Source organism: Schistocerca serialis, chromosome 9, assembly GCF_023864345.2.
Source record: "Schistocerca serialis cubense isolate TAMUIC-IGC-003099 chromosome 9, iqSchSeri2.2, whole genome shotgun sequence".
Lineage (NCBI taxonomy): Eukaryota > Metazoa > Arthropoda > Insecta > Orthoptera > Acrididae > Schistocerca > Schistocerca serialis.
In genome coordinates this window covers 126,809,960-126,829,858 of record NC_064646.1, presented here as the reverse complement: position 1 = coordinate 126,829,858, position 19,899 = coordinate 126,809,960, and the positions used below count along the sequence as shown (strand labels likewise).

General features: G+C 44.9%; 1 protein-coding gene across 1 annotated transcript in view; it reads right to left on the bottom strand.

Moving 5' to 3' along the window:
* Positions 1-19,899, bottom strand: part of LOC126419414 (43 kDa receptor-associated protein of the synapse homolog) — a 100,192-nt gene that overhangs the window by 14,678 nt on the left and 65,615 nt on the right. Inside the window, exon 7 of the mRNA XM_050086603.1 lies at positions 16,139-16,330. Coding sequence (XP_049942560.1) covers positions 16,139-16,330 — 192 coding nt within the window. The remainder of the gene's footprint in view (positions 1-16,138; positions 16,331-19,899) is intronic.

Below are 19,899 nucleotides of genomic sequence, written 5' to 3'. Positions count from 1 at the left end.
GAGGTCTACATTGAAATTTTGTTTCGCTCCCACGGGACTTCTGCCTTTGCTCTTCGACATTTCCGGTCAAAAAAATTCCAGTTTGTAGAGATAATATCAATAAACATTTTGACCAAATTTGACATTGATATCTATAACAAATTCCGAAAAGAATTCTCAAAGAACATGCTTTTTCGGGCCAAAGATAGTAAACCTCCCCTTAAGGACAATAAGGGGACCACAACCCAATCACGAAGAACTCCCAAAGACCCCTATACCCTAACATCGCCTCCTCCGTACCTCACTTGTAGCAGTACACGTGGTGGCAGGTAGCGTTCTCCAAGCATTCACCTAACCTACGCTGCTGGCCACTGTAAGTGCAACACCATGAAAGACAAGAGGTAGCACAACAAAATTTATTTTGTAGATAACATGTTGACCAAGTATCAAATGATTACGTTTACAGACGTCTGTGACATGTGGTTCCTGCCAGAATCAGTAGCCAGAGTAGCCGCCATTGTTGGAGATCACCGCTGCCATACGTCTCGGCATTGAGTCAAAGAGACGTTGGATGTGTTCCTGGGGTACAGCAGCCCAAGCAGCTTCCACACGTTGCCAAAGATCATCTGGTGTGGCAGCTGGGGATGTAATCTGGGTCACTCGTTGAGCAACCATGGACCACATGTTTTCTATCGGCGAAAGATCCGGAGAGCGAGCCGGCCAGGGAAGCAATTCAATCTGGTTATTGACGAAGAACCTTTGGACAATGCGTGCCACGTGTGGTCGCACATTATCCTGTTGAAATATGGCTGTGGCCGAGCCCTGAAGGTAAGGAAGGACAACTGGCTCCAGCACCTCGGATATGTAGCGCCGGCTACTTAAAGTACCGGCAATGCGTACTAGAGGCGTGCGAGAGTAATATCCAATACCGCCCCATACCATAATACCCGGTGCAAGACCAGTGTGGCGGTACATAATGCAGCTGTCCAGCATCTTCTCTACACGGTGTCTCCACACTCGAATCCGACCATCGTGGTGCTGCAGACTGAAGCGTGCCTCGTCAGTAAAGACAACGTCATTCCATTCTGCCGCCCACATCCGTCTGTCATCACACCATTGCTGTGGTTCTGCGTCAATGGTAGACGAAGCAATGGACGTCTTGCGGACAGACCACTCTGCTGTAAACGGCGTCGAATGGTACGCGCAGACACTGGATGATGCGTTACAGACGCAATGTGCTGTGCTATGGTTCGGGATGCCACTGAGCGATCCGTCACTGCCATGCGCACAATTTGCCTATCAGCACGTGCAGTGGTGCACCGAGGTGAATGCGATCGACCACGTCGGTCCGTCGTACCTTCCTGCATCCAACGGTCACATATCCGCATTACAGTTGTTTGGTTTCGTCCAACACGACTAGCGATTTCTCTGTATGATAATCCACAATCTCGGTAAGCCACTATCCTTCCTCTGTCGAACTCGGATACTTGATCAAAAGATGTTCGCTCTTGTCTACGAGGCATAACTGATCGTCTTGTGAAGCAACCACAAGATAAACACACGTGCCGAACGAACACTCGTCGAAATCGCCAAGCCTTAAATGGCGCTATGAGGTGGCGCCACAGGCGCGCGTGATGTGCGTCTGCGCTGAAATTCTAATCAGTTGCATATCTCATCGCTGCAAACTCATGGTGTAAATTTCACTCGATTCGGATGCTTCCTTCAGGGTGTTGCATTTACGGTGGCCAGCAGTGTATACTCTTCCACCGGATTGCCTGAGAGTATCGCGTAATTCATCACTACACACCATCTACAGTGGTGTCTCTCTTTACTCTACTTCAAGCTCTTTAGTATTGACTACAGAAATATGCGGATTATGAGGAGCTGTTCCACCACTGTACCCTATTTCTTAACTCCTTACGCACACTCATTGTGATAGCTGGGTTACTGCCAGCCCTCTGAAACTCATGATTGATTTCCTTCTCTGATTTAAGGCGACGTTTTACCACCCTTCATAATGTTCGACTGTCCCTGTTCGACAGTACACGACGTTCTCATTGGTCTCGGTTTAGTAGTGGTTGTTCGTGTTTCCACTTCACAGTCTTATCACCAACGGTCGACTTGGGAAGCTTTAGGAGGGTTGAAACGCACCTGATGGCTTTGTCAGTCAGGTAAGACCACGGTCGAAGGCACTGGAGTCTCCTAACCAACTCACTCTTCTGTTGCTGCATCTCTACTGACAACACAATACTCCATTCCTCCTTTTACATTGGCGAATCCACCCATCGTGACATATAGTGACCAATTCCGCATTACATGGGGGTAATATTGAGCGGATAGTGTTGCAGCGGTACGGTTTGTATGAGTTTCGGAGTGACAACGACGTTTCATAGAGACTCGCTTGCTGCCACTGCAGACACTGATGTAAATGAGCAACAGTGAGACTTGGTCGTATTGTGTGACCTGTGGTCTTTACAACGTAAGGACCCTGGTGTGAAGAGCTGTTAACGTTACTCATTTACGGATTCTCATGGAGATGAGATTGAAGAGGAAGTGGTATGGGATAGAAAGTAAGATAGTGATTGGGAAGGGTCAAGATGTGGGATTTACATGGTAGGTAGGTGAGATTTGCCGTTATGAAGAGGAAGGCTACAGTAGTGCCCATAATTTGGAATGGAAAATTTGGGGTAGGTTGTAACTGATACAATGGGTAGATTCCTTGAATGATATCCAGGTATGGTTTGGCGGGGAGGGCAGTTGAAACTGCCATGTGGACTGTGGGGAGACGTTAGGAATGTCAGACGTGGTCGGAAAGACACTGGATGAGGCCAGTGTTCTCAACAGTGGGGGATACAATGTTCAGTTAGAAATTAATTTTTTTGGAGTTGTTTCTTGTTCATCGTAAGCCTATGCAGCATAATGAATCGATGGGCGCAGCTGTAGTAATCATTTGGAATAAAATGAGTGAAGTCTCATGGAAAGAGAGGGCTATTGATGGAATCTGTCCGTCAGATAGATACGTTACAGTCGGCGGCGCCCTTGATGCTATTAGGGAAGAGTAGGCTATGTGGCGACACCGGAGTTCATCCACTCCCTTTCCTTCATCCATAACAAGACATACCCTAAACCAGATTGTAGAAGCACTCATCACAGTCATCCACACGACTTAGACACGCATTTGACACTTTTCAACAGATTGGAGGAAGACAACGGCAAACCACCTCGACTTGGACGTGACACAGCACGTCGATGAGGGATTCCTACTTATGCTCCCCTACACTCACTCCCTTTTACGTTACGTAGTACTTCTGCGTTTCACTGCAGCATGTCTCCCAAAAACTGAGTTACAACACTTCAAAAATCGAGCTATAAACCCACGCAATCTCCGCCCTCCACCTCCTCTCTTCTCAGAGTCTCTGCACTAAACGTCCGATAGCGGACGTTCCTATATTACTCCTGTTAGCATGCTAACCACTGACTGCCGTTATCCATACCTCTCAGTACTTCGTGCCATCATTAGCGACGTGCATTATTAGAAACACAATCTTACAACTACCCAAATTAAATTCATTCAGATTCATAAAAAGCGCTCTCAAATGTGGATTATACGCTACATAATTCAACAGAATATTCCTTGCAAAAATAAAAATTAAAAGTTTGTCACTTTTGCGAATTAGAAGTGATATATCATTATACAAACATGTTTAATTTAATACAGTAAAACATACGTAAATATAATGTAAATGTGCTTGTTAACAGGAATGGTTTATCACTATAGTCCGATTCACGAATGACGGTGGTGCCCGTAGATCGAGGCACGGAAGGAAAACTTAGTGTTGTCAATTCCAAGAGACTGTTGTGGTATTCGCTAAGAGGTGCTTTGTGCTTGAAGAAAAGTTTTTTTGCAAATCACGTGTCTCGTTCGCTTATATAGCATTTATCGCTTACCGCCAACACCACCTATGACAACGCGTAATAAATTTAATACAAATTCAGCAAATAACTCGCTATGGCCACTTTTAAATCTCGCACAGGCTACGACGTCAACAGAAGAGCGCTCGGAACATTAAAAATAAACTCTTACTGATCGCCGGTGAGCGTGTGACGTCAGTTGCGCAGAACTAGTCTAAACTTGACCACCTTCCTTCTTGATTCTTAAGGTAACATACGAGACATAAGCTGCGAATTTTTAACATTATAGTGAGTTTGCGAGAAAAATGGAAGCCAGGTAACCCATTTTGCACGCTGTCGTTTATGTGTTACAGTGAATACTCGTTTTTACTGAGAACGCGTTCTTGATGCGTGATTCTACATTGTACTGAACTCTAATTTATTTCTGGTCAAAAGTGAATGTCATTTAACACTGGATTTATCTAGAAAAAACACATTTTGACAAAATAACTCAGTTAAAACTGTTTCGATCAAGGTCAAGTTTCGTTTACTTTACGTGTGACGCATTGAAAAGTTTCCTAGTGGCTAGTACAAGTGGAAGGTCTCCACCTACGACAGTAGCCAGTCAAAAACACACAGAATCTGTAGCTAGTACGAGTGCAGTGCCTCAGATAATTCTAGCTAGTGACGGAGATCCAGAAGATGTGGCTAAGGCGAAACAACAATCCTAAATAACAGTAGCTAGACAAAAAGTTCTTGGATAGTTGACAAAAAACGCCAAGAGGCGAAACTGGATTTTGATTCAACACACACTCCTGTACAAATCAGTGATAATACGAGGGTTGTCCAGAAGGTAGGTGCCGATCGGTCGCTAAATGGAAACAACAGTGAAAATCAGAAACATTTTATTTGTGAGAGTTAGCTATACTTTCCAGATACTTCTCTACATAGTCGCCGCTCCGATTTAGACATTTGTCGGAGCTTTATACCAAATTTCCAACACCACCGTCATAGAAGTCAGCTGCCTGTGCTTTCCGATAATTCTGTACGCTGGTCTATAGCGCTTAGCTTGCGCCGAAGTGTTGTCTTCGTGTCCAGCGTTTCATGTGAACAGAGATGATACTCAGGGCGAGCCAATTAGGGCTGTGTTGTGGGTGATTGAACATTTCCTATCGAAGAGGCTGCAGGAGTGTCTTCCCTACCCCTGCAGAGTGCGTCTGAGAATTGCCGTGAAGAAGGAAGTGCGTGGCAGTTGTGTTAAGTGGGCTGCATTCATTAAGGCGAAGCCTCTCAGCTGGCCCTCCTACTTGGCGGGAGACATCCTTGTTCTAGGCACCTTTACTCGCTCACAGTAAACTCACAATTGAAAAGAGCGTCTTGATGCGATCGACGGTCATACTAGAGACACTACCCAACACATCTGTGCAAAGCTTCATCGGGTTTTCACTGTGGTGTCCATTTTGCGACGGATAGGAACTTACTTTCTGGACAACCCTCGTACAATTATATGAGTTCCTGATGCCGACAGAGCAAAAGCAGACTTCTGCAATATTATTGGAGTGGTTCTTCCAAAGGATGAACAGGGTTTGGATATGAATGGAACTAAATATGGATGCTCGATAAATCGTATTGTAGGCATGTGTTGTTGAATCGGTTTCAATAATTAGGGCCGAATGTGGTTGCAAACTCTTGGTTCAAAACAGTGAAAATGTGCCACTGTTAAATGTTGCTAAATATGTAAGTAGTTCATCAGTGTCTTTAGGCTTAATATTCTTACTAATTTGCATAGTGCGTAGAAGCTCCTATAGAATATCTAATCGCTTCTTAAGTAAGCAAATAAATATGCTTTTTCAGGTCAGAATTCGACGTGTCCAAAGAAAAATTATTGCAACTAGAAGAAGTGCAAGAGACAAATTTATCTTTAAGAACAACTGCCAAGACAGCAGCCTTAGGAACATGCCAGTGATTTGTTGGCTGTTTGTGTAAGAAAGCGTTTATGCGAAAAAGGTGCTTTTCTACGAAAACGGCCACCTGTGTAATTCGAAATGCCATGGCAGTTTGCCTTGCAGTAACAAGTAATCTAAACTTGTTTCCTTTCTATTGTTTGTTATGTTCCTCTTTTATTGAGACTCAAGCCATTTTTGTTAAACATGTCAGACTAATTAATATATTTTAATGTATGATTATTTTTATTTCACTCTTTTTAATTAAAACTGTTGATGTGTCTTGTGATGTTCTTTAAGATGTTACTTTAGTGGATGACTACATAGTATAAAAGAATACAAATATTTTTAATCTCAAGCAACACTTGATTGCTTTTGGTTGAATTATTTCCCGTGAAGAAGTTTCTCTACCTAAAACTAGTTTTACCTGGATTTTAAATATGCATAGCAGTTAATTCTAGTAATGGCCAGGAAGTTCATTTTTGTAATAATGGCATTCAGTATAAACTACACCCCACAACAGAATTAAAGGATGATATTTTCGAAAGCCCGTAATTGTCCCCCATTACGACACGTAAGTTTTAAGTTTGGCTCAAAGGCGACTACACCCTTCTTCTGTAATGGTGCAAAAGCCTGGCGCTCTGCGAAGTCATCCTCGGACTCGGCACACTGTGTGCACATGCGAAAATATGGCCGCAGCTCGCAACATGTGAACTGTAAGGTGCGTTAATGCCGTCACCTTGGCAAGAAATTTCACCAAAATTCTGCCCAACGCCACGGTGGACGTGTCACACGATGAGAAGATTCTCACATCCCACCTTACCAACATTCCATCCCTTCTTTGACGTCTCTGTAAGCACCTTACAATTGTACCTGACTTCGACACCAATTAAGTGTAGGGGCTGCGTAGCGCCTGAAGTTAGGCAAAAGTCACGCAAGGACTGTCGAAGGGGTTGCCTAACCTTCAGGTGATAGAGCAGCAGTCAGGCTGATTTGGTGTCGAAATTTATTTCCTAACATGCTCAATAAAGATGCAGCGGTGGGACGACGGGTGTTCCCAAATTCGGGGATCTTAGAAGGACAATGTTCCGTTTTTTTCTGCTCCATAGAAAGTCGTAAAATACGAGATCTGAAAAAGCATGAGTACCCTTTGCTGCTTCGGATCACGTTCGAATTCCGTTGAATGGTTTTAAATCGTGGCTCCAACCAGTACACGAGAGCAAACAGTGCGGTCGCGGTGCACTCCAAAGGGTCACGATCAGATTCAAATGGGGATGCAGCCCAACAATGTCCTGAGAGAAGGGTTGAAACATCCGAAGGTGTTAATGGTATCAGAGATTGTCAAGAACATCTTCCTATTGCTTATCGCCATGCGAACTGTTGTGTTCCAACCGCGAAATGTGTGAGAATCAATACCTCAGGGAAAGGGTCGGTTCTTTTAACGCGCTTTTCCACCCCATGGGGCCTTCTCGTGTCGATTGTGAGAGGCAGTATGTCTGAGAAATTTTCGTCAGCCAGCCTTAGGGAAAGCGCATAATTTGAACACTGGGTGGTGCGATTCTCACCTCTGTCGCAGAGGTGTCAGAGCAAGTGGTGAAATGTTTGTAGGAAGGGCTGTGACGACCTTCTTCTCTTGTGAGACGTCCGTTTTTGCTGGCTGGAATTGTCGTGAAATTTGGTGCCAATGTGATGTCATTAACACACCTTACAGCTCGCATGAACTTCTGAGCTGTGGCCTTCTGCTCGCATGTGTAGACACCTTCCCATTTGAAGCATCACCGATGCTGCAAGGCGCCACACACAGGGCACCACACTTTCGCACTATTACAGATGAGGTTTGTAGACAACTTTGAGGTAGATTTCAAACTTTTATTTCGCAATGGGAGGCAATTACAGGATTTCTAATAAGTGATCCTTTCATTCTGTTGTGCAGTATAGTTTTAACTAGAGAAATCGCATTCCCATTAATAACCGGTTCTGACTGCAACATACCTATCAAAGCGTTGTCAATTTACAAATTTGCGACCTGACACTTGCGGCGGGAACTGTGTCTGTACACCAGTGAAGATGCGACAATGCTCACTGGCTTTTCCGCTGGATCAGGTCCAGCTCACCACTGCCTTACCTGCTCCGGCCGCTAAGCGCCTTATACCACTCTGAATTGCACACCATGCTATAGATTTCCTTCAAGATATTTCGTTATTGCAAATACCTCCCTTCCAAACGCACATAGATATGTCCTATGCTGCAGCGTTTTTAAAGGGAACCACCAAATCGCAGCTGTGGCTCAAGGCTAAAGTAAGGATTGAGGAGACTCTGCGCAGAATCGGAGAGGATAGGAGTGCTTGGAAAACAATGACAAGAAGGGACAGCATGATAGGACATCTGTTAAGACATCAGGGACTGACTTCCATAATACTAGAGGGAGCTGTTGAGACTAAAAACTGTAAGGAAGACAGTCTCTGGAATACACGCAGCAAGTAATTGAGGGCTAGTTTGCAAGTGCTACTCTGAGATGAAGAGGTTGGCTCAGGAGAGTGGGTCCTGTCAAACCGTCAGGAGAGAGAGAGAGAGAAGTGCAGAAACCCATACACACAGAAGTTCCTAAGTAACATTACCCTCGCATAAAAAAAAGTCTTGGAACAAGATTCTCCACCTTGAATTATTTAGACTAGGAAATTCTTAAAATATAATTGAGCGGTTTGCACGCTGTCGGCCAGTGCTTCCCTCGCCACCCATTGGTCATCGCTATCCAGGACTCCCTTTCTCTCCTTGCTCAACGTGGATGCTCAGTGGTTTTCATTTGGACCCCAGGCCATGTTGGGATTCCTGGCAATGAACTATCCTAACAACTGGCTAAGTTAGCTACTACCAGGCCATCTCTCGTTGTTGGCATTCGATCGGTATTACGTCGTCAGGTTTTGAGTCTTTGGGATGCAGAATGGCACACTTTTCCTTCGCCGAACAAGCTCAGGGCGATTAAGGATACTAAAACTCCGTGGCGGTCCTCCTTCTGGGCCTCTCGTAAGGCCTCTGTCGTCCTACGCCGGCTCCGCAACGGCCATACTTGGTTGACTCACGGTTATCTCCTCCATCGTGAGGACCTGCCTCTCTGTCGTTGTGGATCGATGTTGACTGTGGCCCACATCTTATTGGACTGCCCCTACTTAGCCACTTTGCGATGGACTTTTAGCTCTCCAGACTCGCTACCCCTGGTGTTGGCTGACAATGCCTCAGCGGCGGATCTCGTTTTACGTTTTATTCGTGATGGGGTTTTTTATCGCTTTATTTAAGGGAGGGACCTTCCACCTTATCGGTGAGTGGAGGGGATGGCAGGCCCTCTTGCTCCCCCATTCGCCCCGACTGGATTGGCTTCAGCTGGGCTTGGTGGTTCACCCCGGCCCTCTGCCTCCCCACTCCTTTCCTTATGGGATCTGTTATATCTTGAGCATCTCCCTTGTCTCCTGTGCTTCTTCCTTCACGCCCATGTCATTAGCCACTTTCCTTCACTCTCCTATTCTTCCATCGTTTTCCTTCCTTCCCTGTCAATAGTTTATCATTTTGTGGATACTGTAGTTCCCTATTTTAATGTGGGATTTTGTCGGCTTTATTTAATCTAAGGTCGGAGGGACTGATGACCGCGTAGTTTGGTCTCTTCTCCACCCTACCAACTTAGATTAGGTCAAAACAGACTCAGGAGTGTATACTGTAATTTCTCATGTTGAAATTTTCACAAACGGTAACTACACTGCTGGAAAAAATGTAACACCCTGAGAGATTGTGATCAGTGCCACCAGGGTTTAATATACAGGGTTATTACAAATGATTGAAGCGATTTCACAGCTCTACAATAACTTTATTATTTGAGATATTTTCACAATGCTTTGCACACACATACAAAAACTCAAAAAGTTTTTTTAGGCATTCACAAATGTTCGATATGTGCCCCTTTAGTGATTCGGCAGACAAGCCGATAATCAAGTTCCTCCCACACTCAGCGCGGCATGTCCCCATCAATGAGTTCGAAAGCATCGTTGATGCGAGCTCGCAGTTCTGGCACGTTTCTTGGTAGATGAGGTTTAAACACTGAATCTTTCACATAACCCCACAGAAAGAAATCGCATGGGGTTAAGTCCCTGCTTGCTTTATTCGTCGACTTCCGCGGGCTACGCGTGAAACTTGCCCGCACGCGTTCAACCGTTTCTTCGCTCACTGCAGGCCGACCCGTTGATTTCCCCTTACAGAGGCATCCAGAAGCTTTAAACTGCGCATACCATCGCCGAATGGAGTTAGCAGTTGGTGGATCTTTGTTGAACTTCGTCCTGAAGTGTCATTGCACTGTTATGACTGACTGATGTGAGTGCATTTCAAGCACGAAATACGCTTTCTCGGCTCCTGTCGCCATTTTGTCTCACTGCGCTCTCGAGCGCTCTGGCGGCAGAAACCTGAAGTGCGGCTTCAGCCGAACAAAACTTTATGAGTTTTTCTACGTATCTGTAGTGTGTCGTGACCATATGTCAATGAATGAAGCTACAGTGAATTTATGAAATCGCTTCAATCATTTGTAATAGCCCTGTAATGTAGTGTTAGTTATTCTTTTGTCGCGATCATCGGCGATCAGGTGGAGCTGAGGAGGCTTGTCTGGGCACCCTAAATTTTGCTGACAGTATCAGTGCTGCATTTAGGGCGAACAGTACTTGCAGAATTCATTCTAGCGTATAACTATGCCCCATCGACGTGTACGTTCTTCTCTTAAACAGCTTCGGCCATTTGTACGTGCTCGCATTTTGGGCCTGTGGAAGCTTGATGGACACGCTACGGATTGTTGCACATGTTGGGCAGAATGCATCGGTGGTAAGTCGCTGCTTCCAAGGGTGGTCTGTGGAACATCTGCACAGCTGTAGACCGGGTTCTGAACGTCCTCGTGGTACAGATGCACTTCAAGATCGACGCACTGTAAAGCACTGGTGGCTGACTGAACAACATGCAGAGACGAAATCCGGGGAGATGCTGCACGTGCTGTGTCATCAGGGACCATTCAGAGTTCTCTGCTGCACCCGGATTAAGAAAAAAATGGCTCTGAGCACTATGGGACTTAACAGCTGTGGTCATCAGTCCCCTAGAACTTAGAACTACTTAAACCTAACTAACCTAAGGACATCTCACACATCCATGCCCGAGGCAGGATTCGAACCTGCGACCGTAGCAGTCGCGCGGTTCCGGACTGAGCGCCTAGAACAGCGAGACCACCGCGGCCGCCAGGATTAAGAGCACTCGTGCCTGTGGCTATGCAGCCACTGACAGCGCGACACCGCAAAGCATGGTGTACTCTGGAGTCGTGAAAGAGTTGAGGAGAGGGTCGAATGGCACTCTGTTGTCTTCAGTAATAAGAGTAGGTACTGTCTGTTTGCGATTGTTTTACATACAAGCGTGTGGGGTACACGAGGTCGCAGGCTTCACGATGTGGGGGAGCCATCAGTTACAATTCGCGGTCTAATCTGGTGTTTCTGCTGGGTAAAGTAACAGGTGTCCGCTACTTTGCGCGGATTGTGATCCCAGTACTACTGCCATTCCTTCTACAGTAACGGGTTATGATTTTTCAGTAGGACAATGCATAGCCACGTAAGGCTGCTGCATGATCTTCGTAGTGTACACAATTGCCCTTACCGACCGGCCGTTGAGGCCGAGCGGTTCTAGGCGCTTCAGTCTGCAACCGAGCAACCGCTACGGTCGCAGGTTCGAATCCTGCCTCGGTCATGGATGTGTGTGATGTCCTTAGGTTGGTTAGGTTTAAGTGTTTCTAAGTTCTAGGGGACTGATGACCTCACATGTCAAGTCTCATAGTGCTCAGAGCCATTTGAACCATTTCGCCCTGACCGGCAAGATCACCAGATCCCTCGACAGTTGAACACGTATGGTACTTGATGAAGTGTGAACTTATCACTTCTCCAGGGCCTGCAAGAACCATTGAAGAATTGCGACAGAAGACGGAAGATGCTTGGGACAATGTACCGCAGGATACCATTCGCCACCTTAATGGTCGTTTGCGTGCGAAGATAAACGCCTGCGTTGCAGCCAGATGGGGGCACACTGTATAGGGATGTATTTATTTTGGCACTCTTTAGCCTGACATGTGTGTTTCATTTGGTCTGAATTAGTTATCATATACTCCTACAGTGGCGAACCACCTGCCACCTCACTTGTTAATACAATGACCTTGTGCTTGTGGGGGTTGCATTTTCTCCCAGCATTGTACAGGGTGTTTCAAAAAGGATATACGTATTTCGAATGCATATGGATCTTATACTTTATGACATACAAATATGAAACTCTACACACATCTTTACGGACCTCTCAAGTTCATATAACAGATGTTCAATATGTCCTCCATCAGCAATTTGAACAAATCACGTCGATACTCAAATTCCTCCCATACTCGGGCAAGCATGTCCTACGTCACTGATCTTATGGCAGTGCGGATCCTGTTCTGCAACACTTCCAGGTTCTGTGGGAGTGGTGGTAGATAAACGTTGTCTTTATCAAAACCCCACAGGAACAAGTCGGAGGGTTTCAAATCCGGTGACCGTGGCGTCCAGGTGAGACATGCTAAGTCGCCAGCTTCTTGACGACCATTCCAACGGTTCGGTAGAGTTTCATTCAGATATTCACGCACTTGGCGACTCCAGTGAGTGGGTGACCCGTCTTGTTGAAAAATGAAATTGTCTTCGTGCAGCTTCGGAAACAACCAGTTTTGTAACATAGGGAGATACTGCTGACCGTTAACCGTGTTTCCATCAAAGAAGAATGGGCCGTAAACAGATGATCGGGATACCGCCCAAAAAACATTGACTTTGGGCGAATCTCGTACATGTTCAATGTGAGTTCTGTAGGCCCCAAATTTGAACATTGTGTTTTATACCTGACCACTAACATGGAAAGTCGCTTCATCACTGAACACGATGCGCTGTGCGAAAGTGTTACCAATGTCAATAGCATCAAGAAGCTCGTTACAAAATGCGACACGTTTACATTTGTCATCAGGACACAGAGCTTGTAACAGCTGTAACTTGTACGGCTTCATAACCAACCGACGCCTCAAAACACGCCAAATTGTTGTTGTAGGCAGTTGTAACTCCAGAATGACACGACGATTTGATTTTGAAGGACTACGCTGGAAAGCAGTTTGAATTTTTGCAACATTTTCTTCAGGAACACGATGGCGGCAAAGACTCTTTTCTTTACGTACACATCCTGTATCTAGAAACTGTCAACACCATCTGAGAATGTTCCACCCATTCGGAGGATCAATTGGGTACCTCAGCCCGAAGAGTCTGCACAGTAATCACGGAATTGCACTTCGCAAACTCGAAAACACAAAATGATTTCTGCTGCGGAGTAGCCATTTTAAACATACGAGGGGCGTTTGAAAAAGAAAATGGTTCAAATGGCTCCGAGCACTATGCAACTTAACTTCTGAGGCCATCAGTCGCCTAGAACTTAGAACTAATTAAACCTAATTAACCTGAGGACATCACATACATCCATGCCCGAGACAGGATTCGAACCTGCGACCGGAGCGGTCGCTCGGCTCCAGACTGTAGCGCCTAGAACCGCACGGCCACTCCGGCCGGCGCGTTTGAAAAGTCCGTGCAATGTCCGAGAGATGGCACCACCGACGCGCATCGAGGTCATTTTTAGTTAGTAGCATCTTTGGAAAGAACGCACACCAAGTTTCAGCCATATTTGTCTATTTCTTTATGTTTGGCATTCGTGTGAATCAAGGAAGTCGAGTGATTGTCCAAAAATGGACGAGAAAGAATTTCGCGTGGTGATTAAACATTACTTTATGAAAGGCAAAACGGCTCAGGAGACTAAAGAGGAGCTTGATAAATATTACGGTGACCCTGCACCTTCGATTAGAACAGTTTATAAGTGGTTTCAAAATTTTCGGAGTGGCCATATGGGCACAAGTGATGCTGAACGTTCTGGACGCCCTGTGGAGTTTATGACTCCAGAAATCATTGGTAAAATCCATGATATGGTGATGGATGACGAGTTAAGGTTCATGAGATTGTAAGTGCTGTGGGCATCTAGAATGAATGGGTACAAAATATTTTGCATAAACATTTGGACATGAGAAAGCTATCCGCAAGATGGGTTCCGCGATTGCTCACGCTTGACCAAAAACGGAATCATGCGAAGTGTTGCAAGGATTGTTTGCAGCTGTTCAGGAAGAATCCGCAGGACTTTAAGCGCCGTTTCGTCACTGTGGATGAAAGATGGATACGTTACTATACTCCTGAGACCAAAGAACAATCTAAACAATGGTTTACCAAGGGAGTACCTGCACCAAAAAGATGAAGACCATTCCTTCGGACGGAAAGGTTATGGAAACTGTCTTTTGGGATTCACAACGGATTATCGTCATCGGCTATCTGGAAAAGGGTAAAACTACTACAGGTGCATATTATTCATCGTTATTGGACCGTTTGAAAACTGAGCTGCAAGAAAAACGACGACGATTGGACCGCAAGAAAGTCCTTTTCCATCACGACAATGCACCAGCACACACCTCAACAGTTGTGGTCGCAAAATTAATGGAAATAGGATTCAACACGTTTCACATCCTCCCTATTCTCCAGACTTGGCTCCCTCGGACTGCTATTTATTCCCCAGTTTGAAGAAATGGCTGACGGGACAAAGATTTTATTCAAATGAGGAGGTAATTGCAGCAACTAACAACTATTTTTCAGACTTGGACTATTCCTATTATTTGGAAGGCATCAACAAAATAGAACAGCGTTGGATGAAGTGTATAAGTCTAAAAGGAGACTATGTCGAAAAAGAAAAAAGGTTTAACCCAAACACGTAAGCAGTTTTTATTTTTGCACGGACTTTTCAAACGCCCCTCGTATGACGGTTACCAAGCCAAGCAGAAGACAACTGACATTTAGCGGCTATTAATGTAAACTAGACTATGTATTCGTTTCTCCAGTAGCCGAGCCGAGGCGCAGCGACTGATAGTTTGGACAAAATAATATTTTGTAATACGTGTATGAAAGTTGGCAATACTCTCTTAGGATTTAAAGGTTGGCTACAGCGCACATACACAAGCTCTGGAATCTAAGATATTATTGTAGCGCCTCGTAGCGCACGGATTAACTAGTGGCAGTTTTGAAGCCAGTGCAGGAGCCCGCCTGCTGTGGTGCGCACGTGTGTTGGGCGAGGGGTCGTCGCCGAGCTGCCGTACTGCCGTGTCCGCCAGCAGCGACACAGGATTTGGTAGTAAGCTGATGTTTTTTATAATTTGCAGCGCGCTTATTAATTTAAAAAATGGTTCAAATGGCTCTGAGCACTATGGGACTTAACATCTGTGGTCATCAGTCCCGTAGAACTTAGAACTACTTAAACCTAACTAACCTAAGGACATCACACACATCCATGCCCAAGGCAGGATTCGAACCTGCGACCGGAGCAGTCGCGCGGTTCCGGACTGAGCGCTTAGAACCGCTAGACCACCGCGGCCGGCGTTATTAATTTAAAGAAAAGGGTTTGTGTATGTGCGTAGGAGCAGACGGTAATTTCGATAATGATAGGAGTTGAATTATTAAGGGAAGCCATTGTTAGGTGAATAGATTAAGTATTGATTTTTGTCATTGATTTCTTTTGTAATTGTCAGGGAAATGTTTCACTATGCATTTAACTGAGAAGTATTTCAGTCTGTCTCAAGAGTTTGATTAATTTGTAATATTGCTTTAATGCCACTGGAGGCAGATTTACATACGAAGCGATTGTTCAAAGAGTTTCTAGCGTTTTGTTAATTGAATGAGAAAGAATCGCTTTCGGAATATAGTTCATTACGTGTTTGGATTATCATTTATCGAGTTTAGATTTGACCAAACCCTTCTCTTGAATTATATGTAGTTGTAGTAAGCAGCAATAGCCGCAGCAACAGCAGGAGCCGCCATACAGAAAATGGATTGCACTCAGCATGAATAATAGGTTTTTTTATGTTTTTGTTAGATAATGGATTGCAGCAGATCAAGCAGTGGCAGCAGGTAGACCAAGTAAGTTATTTGTTGCGCACAACACCAATTAAAAAAAAATAAAGTTTAGGCGATCCCTGTAATAGCAAAGTTAACAAGAGTACAAGCACGAGATTTTCAGTAGAAAACACGAGATAAGAAGAAAGAGCCCGCGACTTTCATATATTCTTTTTGAAACACCCTGTAGTATAGCATGCGTGCTCTACCAGCAAAAAAATGTGACCTCAAGATCTGTTCTGGGATCTCTTTGGAGCGACTGGAGATTTGCGGGGGCGGTACCTTGGCGCCGACGGAACTGGCGACCTCCAGCAGCCTGGTGTTGAACTCGAGCGGGCGGCAGTTGCAGATCTTGTGCTGCAGCCGGAGCGCCTCGAGGCAGCGCGCCGCGCCGTCCATCGCCTCCATCTGGCACAGCCGGTCGCCCATCTCCGCCGCGGACCCCATGGCGCTCTCGTACTGCCGGTAGGCGCGCTGCAGCCACAGGCTCTGCAACACCACGACGGCGACACCGAAAGTAAAGGCATCACCAACACCGACTCAAAGGAAGGCCTCGGCGCTTGTTCGTAACGTCACGTCAGCTAGGCACGGCGAACGCCAGGTCTGTTGCAGGCAGAAACGCCTGGGCGTGCTTATCACTATAAATCTCTTATTTTTGGACAAAATGTGTGATATTGTTTTGGATTCTGCAGTTTTATTTAGATGAAAGATTTTCTTACTATCGTAAAGCTAAAAATGAAGATCATAGTTCTGTACTACTGAATCCTGTCGAAATAAACGTAGATCAATATGAGAAGATGCTTTGCCCCATTGCAAGCTTCGGAAATTTTACATTCCAGTAACTGTATTGACTTGATCCATTTTGCTATCAAAACTTGCCCCAACCCGCTTACAATGAACTATTTATTTTCGTTTGACATCGTCACTGGAAATGTGAACTAATTTAAATGTGTAAATTTCCAACTCTTGGCCGGCCGCGGTGGCCATGCGATTCTAGGCACATCAGTCCGGAACCGCGTGACTGCTACGGTCGCAGGCTCGAATCCTGCCTCGGGCATGGATGTATGTGATGTCCTTAGGTTAGTTAGGTTTAACTAATTCTAAGTTCTAGGGGACTGATGACCTCAGATGTTGAGTCCCATAGTGCTCAGAGCCATTTGAACCATTTTTTGTCCAACTGTTGCCAGTCATTAGATTACAGTCGTTTTCAGCGAAAGGAATTCTAAACAGGAAACAAAATAGCTTCATACATCGAAAATACTGCTGAGCTTAAACTTTTTTAAACATGCACATTAGAAAAGATAAATATTCCCCTCTTGCAACTGAAAGGAGAAACTTTATAAGATAAAAAAAATTTTATTTGATAAAACAAGTATCTCTCTTTTGCCTCTTCTTCTGTCCCCCACCCCGTCCCCCAACGTTTACAATCGCAAGATATTTCATTAACATTCAGTGCTTCTCACCCCATAGTCAACCGAGATACCTAAAGAAGAGCACCAATGTGTTCACAGTTTCTTGTAAAAGCAACCCAGTACAAACGTAACTTCCTCGGATTTACAAATAAGGTAAACAAGCACGAATTCTGTTGCTGCTGGACCATGAAGTTGTTTTTGCATGTCAATCCTTAAAACAGGTGGAAATTTAAGTTCAGGAGTACACTATTTGTTAAGAAGTGTAATGAATTTGACAATTAATTGATTGCAGAAATCTCTCAGAAAAATGTGTGTTGGTGAACTACCGCCAATAGTTTCACATTTTCCTGTGTCAGAGAGGGAGACACTACCATTATGAGTATGCCTGCAACAGACCTGGCGTTCGCCGTGCCTAGCTGACGTGACGTCACGAACAAGCGCCGAGGCCTTCCTTTGAGTCGGTATTGGCATCACCCGCAGCGACGACAGTACAGGCGGCGACGAGCAAGTACGTAGAATCACTCCACAGGCAATACTAGCAGTACAGACAACAGCAGCAGTGGTAGCAGGTCAGACGGCAGCGGCGCGGGAGAAGACGGAACAACAAACAATCTACATCTTCATCTATATATATATATATTCCGCTAGCCACCAAGCGGTGTCCCTCTGTTCCACTCGCGGATGGCGCGAGGCAAAAACGTCTGTCTGAACGCCTCAGTACGAGCTCTAATTTTCCTTATCTTTGAATGGCGATCATTGCGCTATTTGAAAGTTGGTGGTAATAATATATGCTCTACATCCTCGGCGAAGATCGGATTTCGGAATTTAGTGAGCACCCCCTTCCGTTAAGCGTGTCGCCTATCTGCTAGTGTGTCCCACTTCAAACTTTCTATGAGATTTGTAACGCTCTCGCGATGGCTAAATGTACCAGTCACGAACCTTGCTGTTCTTCTTTGCACCTTCTCAATCTTTTCAATCAGACCCAACTGGTTAGGTCCCCATACTGACGAAAAATACTCTAAGGCTGTACGAAGTAACGTATTGTAAGCTATTTCCTTTGTTGGAGGACTGCATCGCTACAGGATTCTACCAATAAACTGCAATCCAGAGTTCGCCTTACCCTTACTTGCGTAATCTGATAATTCAATTTGACATCATTTCGAATAGTCACACCCAGATACTTGACGGATGTTACCGCTTGCAAAGACTGGACATTTATTTTGTACTAATACATCAATGGGGATTTTCGCCTTGTTATACGCACTAGGTTGCACTTACTAATATTGAGAGATAATTGCCAGTCATTACACCACGCATTTACTTTATGCAAATCATCATTGATTTGTTCACAACTTTCGTGTGATACTACTTTCCTGTAGACTACAGCATCCTCGTTAAACAGTCTAAGGCCGCTGTCAATACCATCAACCAGATCGTTCATGTAAATCGTAAAAAGCAGCGGACCTATTACGCTGCCCTAGCACACACCTAAAGTTACGCTTGTTTCTGTTGAAGTCACCCCGTTCAGGGCGACATACTGCTCCCTGTCTGTTAGGAAACTTTCTATCCAACCGCATATGTCATCGGATAGACCGTAAGCGCGCACTTTTTGGAGCAAGCGACAGTGCGGAACTGAGTCGAACGCCTTTCGAAAGTCGAGAAATAAGAAGAATAAATGTTAACTAGTTACATAGGCTAGGTGATACATTCTTCGTATTAACGTGCTGTCTCTTTTCGAAATATTACATTGGGTATTTCCGAAAGAGCCTGCAAAAATGCGACAGGATGAGAGAATACCCATTCGTTACTCAGCGCTATTCAGAGATGTACAGTACAATACGATGGAGCGTATTGTTTATTTATAAAAAAATCTGTTTGTGAGGCTTGGATTTCTATTGCTCATCATTCTCTGCTGTTTGGAAACATGTAGGTCTTGTAAGAAGTAATTACATGAAGCAAACATGTTGCATAACCTACTGTTCGCCAGTGTACTCTGAGTATCTTAACCTAATGTTTGGCCCTTTGTCGGCACCTAACCTATTGTTCTGTTAAGTGGTTTTCCAGCTCACACCCATTTCGTTAAACTATTCTACCGCCTTTGATACCAAATTAAGTAATTAGTTATGTCCTCCCACCATTTTATGGTACACTTTTCGAATATCATATGCTTTTGAATGCCATTTCTGGAGAATTCTTCTTTGTCGCACACCCCCGTAAACTATTGTACTGCGTTTTACATAAAAATTATGCAAATTACCTAGTGTTCTGCAGTTTCGCAGAACTCATTGACATGCACCTTGGGTATGGGGAAGTACGTTGCAAAGCTCTCGCTGCTGAAAGGCTGTATAGGGAACGATTCAGTGGAGAATTCCACTGAACAATTTGAGTTAGGGAACCTTGGGTACCAGGCGCTTCAGTCCGGAACCGCGCTGCTGCTGCGGGCGCAGGTTCGAATCCTGCCTCGGGCATGGATGTGAGTAATGTTCAAATGGTTCAAATGGTTCTGAGCATTATGGAACTCAACTACTGAGGTCATTCGTCCCCTAGAACTTAGAACTAGTTAAACCTAACTAACCTAAGGACATCACACACACCCATGCCCGAGGCAGGATTCGAACCTGCAACCGTAGC